The sequence below is a fragment of the Lonchura striata genome, chromosome 8 (genome assembly GCF_046129695.1).
Source record: "Lonchura striata isolate bLonStr1 chromosome 8, bLonStr1.mat, whole genome shotgun sequence".
In the NCBI taxonomy this organism is placed as follows: Eukaryota; Metazoa; Chordata; class Aves; order Passeriformes; family Estrildidae; genus Lonchura; species Lonchura striata.
Window position 1 is genome coordinate 4,293,427 of NC_134610.1, and position 10,598 is coordinate 4,304,024.

At 37.6% G+C, this 10,598-nt stretch overlaps 1 protein-coding gene across 1 annotated transcript in view; it reads right to left on the bottom strand.

Moving 5' to 3' along the window:
- Positions 1-3,329, bottom strand: part of LOC110470602 (rho GTPase-activating protein 15) — a 168,570-nt gene extending 165,241 nt beyond the window's left edge. The window contains exons 1-2 of the mRNA XM_077784839.1: positions 3,316-3,329; positions 2,227-2,296 (exon numbers count right to left, since the gene is read on the bottom strand). Of these exons, the coding sequence (XP_077640965.1) occupies positions 2,227-2,296; positions 3,316-3,329 (84 nt within the window). The remainder of the gene's footprint in view (positions 1-2,226; positions 2,297-3,315) is intronic.
- Between the last annotated feature and the right edge of the window lie 7,269 nt (positions 3,330-10,598).

Below are 10,598 nucleotides of genomic sequence, written 5' to 3' on the forward strand. Positions count from 1 at the left end.
TTTAACAAGTACAGAAGAATATGGATACTTCAAAATACAAAAGCCTTGAATAGTCTGGGTTTGAAGGAAGATTAGAATCATTTGGTTCCAGACACCCTGCTATGAGCAGGGACACCTTCCACTACAGAGCTCCATCCAACCTGGCCTTGAACACTTCCAGGGATGGGATATCAATGGAGTTCCCAAAAAAACAGTAGGCTATGAACCTGTCTGACCCAGTTCTGATATTTACTTAATCTGGGAATGATGTTATACTGAGTAATAAACAGCATCACAATACAGATAGTATGGAGACAGTTTATGTCAAAGCATATCACGTAACTTTTGATATTAGAGATTCTTGTATTCTGAAAAAAAAAAAAAAAAGTATCTTTTTGTGTCTCCAAATCATTGTGATAACCTCAGACCAGTTTTCAAGCATTGGAAGATCCTTGGATTTTTTAGTTAGACATTCTGGAACTGCACTGACAGTGCTGGAACTGCACTGGCCTTTAAATTTATCAGCTGCTCTATGTGGTACTGTAGTAATGACAGCAGGTTACTCAAAATGTTATTTAAAAATATCACATAACCAAAATATTTAATATCTCTTCACAATAGGTGTCTAAGGGGAGCTTTTCTAGGAAGGGGGAATAGAGCTCAGAACTTAGGGAATTTCTTACAACAACTGATTTTGGTCAGCCAGAGGTCATTGGATGAAAAACTACAGATTGTGTAGCTCACAATCAAGAGAACCTACTTGGATCAATTCCATAATTTAAAAAAAATACAGAGAAATTAGGAAAAACCCAAAAAAAAATCACATACCTCCTCTCTAGCTCTGAGTTTCTGGTGTGCACTGGGATGCGCCAAACACCAAATATTAAAAGCAAATTGATTATTTTAAATAAACAGCTTTTGCAAGTATTGGATATTTTTTAACCAGATAGGCATTTCTCATGTATTAGAACATGATTTACACTTTGACATCTGTCAGTCAAGCTTCTGGCTATCACACTGGACAATCTGGAGGGGCACATCACAATGTGATGTGGCATGCAGAAAATCTGAAAAACTCCATTTTTCCAAAATAAAAATCCACCTTCTAGTTTTAAATAGAGAGAATGATTGCAAAATATTTGGGCATCAAGACTTTAAAGACTGAGGCTGGGTAATCAATAACATTTGTGGTTGAATTACCCACTGATAACAAGTAATTTCCTGCTATCCTTGAGGGGAATTGGGAAGTGGATTTGGGGAATTTGGCAGACTCTCTCTCTCTTTTCTAAATATGCTGTGTCTGAAAGCCTGATATTTTCTGCTTCAAGCTTTGGGCTGATGCAGTACAGGAGAATGTGGGTTTGGGGTGACAGCTCATTTAGGAACTTTGGGGTCTAAATATAAGGGAAAATAAAAATCCACAAAATTGTCAAGGCCAGGAATGGCTGGAAATTTGGAGTTCAGCTCCTCTGTGCCATAATTATAAGGCCATATTTATCCAAATCTCTTCAACACCATTATTTTTACTCCATGTCTTGTTATTATAAATGCACAGTACACATGGCAAAGAAATGGTAGGTTTAAAACACATTATGACCTTGTCCAAAGGTGTCACCTTTGTACATCAATTTGAGCACTGTGGATGGTGTGCCAAGAGACTTGTGGCTATCCAGCAACCCAAACTGCAGATCCAGAAGAACCATAACCAGGGCATCTCCCACAGGCCCCCAGCTCACATGTTGCTTGCCCTCCTCACCAGGATGTCAGAAATTCTGGGTGCATTATCACTCTCCCCATCAAAGCAACATCCAGCCAGTAACACGGACACTAAACTGTGAGGCAAAAGAGAAAGTCTTAAGGAAACTGGAATTTAAGACCTGAGTTTCTACAGGTGTTATATTTCCCTGTCTTATAAGCCATGACCTAACCCTAGGACTGTTCTGCTGCCACTAGGATAATTAAGAATGCTATCAGATTCTTGGTTCTGACAAAGGAAACTCATAAGTGACTTCCCAGAGGTTTGGGGTGCTAACTCATTAAACCAGAGCTGGGAGTGCTGACTCTATTACTCGTGTCTATGAGCAGAGACATGTAAGTGAGTTTGAACTATAAACAGAACCAATTACATTAACATTTCCCAACGCTTTCAAGGATCAGACTAGAAGCTTTTATTTGTTTCGCGAAAACCGTGATCCGCTATGCTAATAAGTCTAAAAATTGATTAAAGAAAAACATTCAAAGCAGAACCTGGCAGTAGAGCTTCTTATGTGCTTCCCTTTCATCTGCTGGAACACGGTAGCCCTGATTCAGCAAGGTACTTCATTAAGCAATAGGCAACGTGCAGAATCTGAGTGCTTGAGCTGTTTGCAGCCACAAGAGTGAAATGAGCAAATCAGCCCGAGCAAAAAATAGCAGAAAAGTTATATTTATTCACAGAGTGAATATTTCAGGGAACAAAAGATATGTTAGTGACAGTCAGTAAGAGCTGCATGTAAATTAACAGCAGAACCACAAGCAACAAAGTTAGCTGTCATTTGTAAGGCTAACAGCAAAAGAAAGCTGCACCTTCCAGCCCAACTGAGAGGAGACAATACCTCATCAAGGAATTAGAGAGGGAAAAGACCAAAAAATAATTACAAAAAACCCCCACCATCTATTGGTTCCTTCATTATTAGGACCAAACCCACACTAGTAACCTTATATACCTACTTGGAGAACACAGTACCAGGAAAGAAATATGATTTTTTTTTCAACTATGGCTGTATTAGTAAAAAACACAGCCAGATTACCTTGAAAATAATGAAGGAAACATAATAACCTGGTAAGAAATTGTACCTAGCTTTCAGCTAAACTCATATTGCCAACAATCCCCACAACTCACTCTTTTCTTTCTGAGAACAGATGAACCGATTCTCTATCAGAGCCAAGCTCATAATGTCTGAGATTAACTAGAAGTCACTCACTTAGAGAATGACCTTACGAAGAATTAAGCCATAAATTAGATACTGCCAGAACTTGAGAAATAAAAGAAGAAAAAATTGCTGAGAGTTTTTAGGTGTTGAGAAATTCAATTATACCATTTCATCTCTTATTGAAATGCAAACCCACAGGCTGAAAGCACAGAAACACACCATAGCTAAACAAAGTAGTGAGAAATACTGAAACAGGTGAATATTTATCAAACCCCTCACTTAACAAAGAAGGAGCACTGATATCCGTGTTATTTGGAAAGCTGCTTTTATCGGCGGGGGGAACAGGATCTCAGTTTCACGCTTAACTCCGAACGATAACTCATTGCCGCTTCTCGCTGCTTTTGCTCGATGACGGGTCATTCACCTCACTACTGTCATGCGTTACAAAAATTAGCAACCAAGCAAATGAATCTAGATCAGAGCCTATGTTTGAACTTGCTCATTTGCCTCCATGCTCTATTTCCTACTAGAAACCCGCTTGCTGCATCACAGGACCAACTTCACAGCCGACACGGAGCAAGAGAGCCGGAGAACCTTGTGAATTTTCCCAATGTATCAGACTTACAGAAACACCTGTGCTAAATATCTTTCTGCTGAGCTACTGTGAAAAGCTGCAGTGTTAAATAGCAATCACAGTTTCTGATTTTTCACTGAGCTGGTTACTCTTCTGCTAGAGTCCTCTGAGCTGTCATGTGGGGCGTGAATGGTCCCCATTTTAATATGATTGCCTTTCTCGTTATTCAAATTGTTAAAGTCATAAATTTCTTTATTTATCTTGAAGTATCATTATATCAATACAATGGGAGTTGAGCAGCAGCTGATAAAGTTGAAAAAATCTGTTTATAAATGCCTTTCATTTCTGAATTGAAACTGTTCATTCACTGACTACTTTAAGATAAGAGGGGTTGAGAAAAATATGAGGCATTTGATTTGATACAGGTTTAAAAATGTTATTTCTCTTTAAAAATATCCCAAATACAGTATGTAAAAAGATGAATACTTTAAAATTAAATAAACTTAGAAAGTTGCTGCTGATCCATCCCTTATTAAGGACTGCAACATTTGTGTAAGGAACAGCTCTGATTTCCATTTTACAAGGAAATTATGCCCTTAAATCTATGCAGTTAAAAAAGATGCATTTGCATGGATACAGAGCTCAATATAGGCTTTAAGTGCGTTAATGGTTAGATGGAAAACTTGTTCAAACAAATTATTGACTCTGGTATTGAAGATCCGAGAGATAATAAAGCTCTGCAAGCAGGTTGGTAAAGTTGCACTCAGGAATATCTCACCTGGTGCTTCCCAAAGTGGTGAATAACCACTGCTAAATAACAGTAAATAAAGTCTGGGAGCAAACATCAAATATGTGCACATCCCTTCACACCGTAGGGGGACAAGAACGTAAAACCACTGTGCTGTCACTCATGACACGATTAAAAAAAAGGATTCACCTGTCCTGTCTTTAACCCCCCTTCACATGTGTTTGCTGCCTACACAAACCACTCTGCAGTTCTTCAGCTGCAAGAAAAGTCCAGGAAAGTGGGAACTGAGCTGTTGCTAATATTGATTTATCTTTAGTGACATCTCCATCACCATGAGTAAAAGACTGGAGAAACGTGTAGATGCTCCACTCAAGCTGGAGTAAGCCAAAAGCAGCCAAATCTTTGGAAACTGGGAGAGAGAAAAAAAGAAAGTCGTGAAAAATTTACCACTGCTGCTTTCAACCAAAATTTTAAGTAATTTCTGATCTTCCTCATGCTCCAGGCAAGCGTGCACAGCTCATGGTATTTAAATGAAGCTCCCACAACATTTTGTGGCAACACGGTATTTTGTGGGAGCGAATGCAAAACACAGCAGCAGCACCACTGTAAACTTTGAAACATTTCAGAGAATATCAAGCCCCAACTGTGCTGCCAATGTAGTTTTAAGTCAACGCAGCGAGTTAAATTATGCAAGCAACCGTTTCTCACACGAGTAGTTCCAATGGTTTCAGACAAGGGCGATATCTGCGATCAAAAGAGGATGCTCAGAAAGTATAAAAAAGTGTATTTTCCAGCGCAAAGGAGGTTGCAACACCCAGACTCGTGTTTAGGTAGGTTTGCCCGCGCTCTCACGATTCTCATTTCCTATGTGAACTATGTTTCAAATCTATAATTCATATAAAGTGAGAATTTCAGTGCTTTTCTTGCACTAAACAGCCTATTGTGAATGGCTCCAGGACAACTCCCCCAGCCAGGTAATTTAAACTGCAGGAAAGATAGGCAGGGACGTTATTTTCAACAAGGTCCCAAGGTGGCTTTCAATTCAGAGAAACAATTGACTGATGTTTCTCTGTTTGCTGCCAGAAAGCTCTATGTAGTATTTCTAGAGCTTTTTCTCTACTCTACCCAACATGTGGGCTCAGTGTCAAGCTGTGAGTTTGTAAATCTTTTTCAGCACTTACCAGAGCTCAACATGAATTATGGTATTGCCAAATCTGCTTTATGCAGCTTTTTTTATATGAGAAGAAAATGTATGTTTTTATGGTCAAAAAGAAATATCTACATGCTTGCAGTGGAAAAAATGCATTCAGCTGGGATTGAACCCCAGAAAAAATATTTTCCCCTAAACCTGCATCTTTACTGCCTTCAAACTTTGGAAACTTCTGGGCTGTCAACCTTTACTTGGTACACGTGGTTTTTCTCCATACCTTTATTAACTATGTTAGCTAAGATTTTATTAACTAAGACTTTATTAACTAAGCTTTTATTAACTTAATGTCTAATCCCTGCTAGTTTTGTAGAAGATTCACCCTAAAACATGTGTTATTTTTTAATGAAATACCTTCCTTTTTGTTGAGGAACAGTTAACCCAGGAGGTAAATCAGCCCTTTTGTTGAGGGCTAATAAACTTTGTGCATGTGCATGTGTGTGCGTGTCTGAGTGACTTAATACCATTATAATAATATTATATGGCAGGCAAAAATATAATGAAAATGATAATTTGCCAAAAAGATTTAAAAAACACTGAGGTGTTACCTATCAAAAGTTCTCCTTCTGTCTATGATACAGCACAGATTGCAATCGTGACAGTAAATCTGGTGCTATTGTTAATGCCATGGCACTTTGGTTTTTGGCTTGCTTCAGTCCAATCTGTGACATGCTTGTGAATATCTTTCTTCTGTTCTGTCTGTATGGCATATGGATTTCTGGGATACAACGTCAGACCTATCCACATAACAAGTGTTCAGAGCACCTTATCATTTTAAAAAGCCAATTACTCAAAAAGACAAATGTGAAATGTTTCACATTTAATGATGAGCAAATCTGCAAAACAAATGCAATTTTGCTTCATTTGAAAAAGTTTAGTTTAACTGTAAATATTGCAATGGAGTCCCTAGCAATACACACCACGGGTAGGGACAGGCTCATTTTATGCATATTGTACATCATCACTGTCACTTAAATCTGCAAGATTTTCCATGCTAAGTTGTTTTAAATAAATAGAAAGAAATGAGATACAAAAGAGTGAAATATATGCTTCTGAATAGACTGTAAAAATGTCACTGCTAGCACTGAGCATTGGACACTTAAAAAAAAAATATTTTGAAAGTCTCTCCCAAAAAAACGAAAACTGCATATGTCTACAGAGGTAAAGGTCAGTAATGAAACAATTAACAGCAAAAATACCAATCCATTTTTTAGAAATATTTGTCAATATATAAAGAATGTTTTGTACTGCACAGAAGTGCTCAATTAATCCTGGTTTAGTGGCCGTATGTCAGATTCCCAGACTGAAATGATGTCAGCTGAGGAACTTAAATACACACAGGTTCAAAAGCAAGATTGTGTACAGACTTCAGGACGGCAGAAATTGCTGCTTTTTGCTGCAGTATTAATACATCTTATGATTAAATTAAATTCTTAAAAATGTGCATAATATACATGCTGGACCACTGCATTCAAAATAAAGTGCAGTAGATTATTTTTTAAAAAACAGGCTATAGGTGTATATTTATGCCTCCATGTCTGAAAATCTATAGGCACACACAGACCTGCCACTGCTACAGATAATTTAATGCTTGTCAGTTATCCAAATTGTAGGTACTGGGCACCAGGGAAAAAATTAAAATGGTTATTGTTAATATGAGAGCATATTGGGCTAAAAGGCAGGGAGAATAGTGATATTAGTGGGAGTATTTGACTCAGCAAGACAAATGGATTTATATACAATATTTTAAATACATGGGAAACATATAAACAGATTTTTAATATTGGATATTTTTGTGAGTAATTTGATTTCTAACCCCCTTGCACTAAACTGAGAACATTAGTAACAAAATACTATATAACATGGGAAACTGAATGCAGCTGGCACTGGTAATTTTAGAAGAAACTAATCTTGATATTTATAACATCATGTAGCAAGCGGAACAGTTTTACCAGGCTGGGAATGTTAAAATACAAAAAAGTTCACCTTTCAGCTATTGTGCTTTAGTTCTACTGCACTGGGAAAAAAAAACAAAATCAGAAATCAGCTGCTGCAGTGCAAATATTAAGGAAGTTTATTATGATATATAGCCATGGAAATACCTTTTTAAAACTGTATTGTATTTTATATTAAATTTTTGTAATACAGCTCAGGGACTTTATATGTACAGCTGAAAAATCAGTTCATAAATTATATTTAGAAAGCCAGAAAATATGCTGAGCTACAATATTAGATAAGAACCTTGTTTTAAGTACATTCCTTTTAGTGTTTTTTTAAGCTTTTGGTTTAGCTTTTGATGTTTTTACCTGTAGAATGCCAGATATAATTAACTAATAACTAAAACATATAAAAGGGTATTTCTGCCATAATCCTGGAAATAGCTGTAATAAAAACTTCCCCAAATAATTTTTGCTATTGCTGCACATCAATGAGCATAAGTGTACATTTAAACCTGTAAGAGAATGTAATTGAGCTCACAATTTCATTATGGTAGTTAGTTTCTACAATTTTGGATTGCAAGGGGAAAATAAACATTTATAAAACATAACACACCAAGCCATTTCATATATTAAGCTGTATAATGTGTTTAAATCCAAGTTATTTATATCAGAGGTTAATTTTGCCAGTATCTTTAATGTTCAGGAGTAATGAAGACAGAGGAATAGATGGATTTAAAATGTAGGACTTTGCGAAGTGCAGAGATCTCAATTTGCAGGGAGCTGTGCAGGCTTTTAGCCTGCTTTTATAGTACGTGTTTTTGTTTTTCTGCTTCTCCCTTGCACACCCACTCACCAACTTCAGCGCTGCGCTGCAGATTTGAATGAAGTGAAAAGCTCAATGGGTAATTGTCAAAATACTTTCATTTCTCCCACTTTCACACAAGAACCAAATAAAGCCAGGAGAGTCTCCCGCTTCCCACAAACACCCAGAAATCGGCAGCATTCCACCTGGAGCTACCGAAGAGCACAGCTGAACCTCCCAGATCACAATCTCTCTTTTTTTTTTTTTTTGTAATCCCAGAAATACACCTTGAAAGCAAACACATTTCTCTCGAGTTTTGGGAGCTGATATCGGAATTGCGCACCACCTAGCTCATGCAAAAATCTGTTTATACACGTTCTCTCTCTCTCTGCCGGTATTACAGAAAAGAAATGTCAGTAATAATCAAGCGAGGGTGCTGAATTAAAATCTGAAATTGCTAACAAACCGATCTGTACAAAAGTGTCAGTGTTAAGATTTCCAGACTGGGGGTTGTGCGACAGAACGAGGAGCTCAGGCAGAAGAAAACAGCTCTCCACTCCAGTACTTTCACCCCGTTAATCTCACATGTGCTTTGCCACGGATTTCTTGCTATTTTATTTTTAACCTCTGCTACCTTGTGGAAAGTGGGCTATTCTGAGGGTGCTCGCAAGCAAAGCTCTGATTTTACAGATGGATGTAAAGCACTGTTAAATGAGAGCTTTAAGAAGGACTTTTTCAATTTACTTTGAGCTTAAGCTGAAGTGGTTTAATCACAGCTTGTACACATCTTCTTAAAAATTGTTCTAAGGCGGGGGAGAAGTAATAATCATGTAGGAAATCATCGCGACAGCTGCTGGCTCCCATGATCCCATTTACACTTTTAACATCACTAATGAAAACCTATCTGGGCAATACCTGTGTCAGAGAGGTGTCAGGTGGTCATTTGGCACAAGAGAATAGAAAGGAATTAAAGCAGCATTTTGAAAATTACTCACTTTTTTTTTTTTTTTTTTCCTTCCTTGTGTGTAGAGGGGTTGGTGGGGGATTTTTTTGGTTTTTCTTTTTTTTCTTTTTCTTTTTTTTTTTTTTTTTTTTTGCACCTGTTATTCTAAAATTTCTTTCAGTTACATTTCAAAACACTACAGTTGGGATCTCCTTGCCAACCTGAGATGGCATAAGCCTGGGTAACAGAACAAAATGTGAGAAGGTCCTTCTGTCTTTAACGCCTGTTCACCAATGAATCAGCCTCCAATTAATCTGTTTCTTCAGTAGGAGTTTAATAAAAGTCAAGCACACACATGTTCAGTCTTGTTTAGTATTAAAGCTGTGTTAACATTATCTGCCTAGCCAGGTCAAAAATCTTATATAATTAAATGCCAGAAACCACTTCAGAATTTTAAGGGCTTTACAATTTTCTGTAAGTAATTGATTATGCAAGGCAGGGTAGTTTAAATTTAAAACAGGATAGTGATGAGTGTGATGTCACTTTTCATTAGATATTTCAGAAAAGTTTGTTTCATGGCCAAACTACACTTAAAACCTTACTTCTTAGAATTACTAGTTTTCATTTTTATAAGCTAGGAAAAAGAAAAAAAATTCAGCAAGCCGTATTTCTTTTCTATATAATGAAGTAGAAACTGAGTAGCTTGAGCACATCCTGAATTTCCACGTTGTCAGGCAAGACAACCCTAAAATCACAGCCTAGGTTTTGCCCTATTCAGCTATGCTGCTAACTTGGCTTGGAAAAGCAAGGTATTATAATACCAGGATTATACTGCATTGCCTCCTGGTGAAGTGAACCTGGCCATAAAACAAGTAAAAAACCAGAGTCTTGGGTTAGAACATACCTATGGCCCAACATAGGCAAAGAATTTCTTTGGAGATATGTGAGGAAAGTCTAATCTCCAAATAAATATAAGCTCGCTCTACTGATTAAAGTTTTGCTTTTCACCATTTAAGCACGGCTATGATTTCTGACTGACAAAAAGAAAAGGCTGAGAGAGAAATAAAACCCAGAAAAAAAAGCCCCAACACATTAACAACAAACATGTTGCTATGAAAGCGCGGAGCACGTCTCAAACTCTGTCCATAAAATCCACTCTTCATATCCCAGTCAGCAGCACTGAAGACACTGTTTCCAAAGAAAGTTACAAGCAATTTAGTTCCTGCTGCCACCAAATGTTCAGCACAAAATGTGGTTCCAGGCACTGTGCAGCATCCTCAGTCCTCTCCCAGTCACTTTCTGTGCCCGGGAGCAGGGAGGTGGTCCAAGCTTTCCCCCTGCTCCCTTTGAAAGCTTCCCGTTCCCCCCTTTCCCTTCTCACAGCTGAAAATAAGATGCACTTCAGAGCTCTCCATACACCTCTCCATTGTCCCCAGGACCAAACAAGCCGTGGCATAATGACATAATGCAATGCATCACACAGATGACAATGT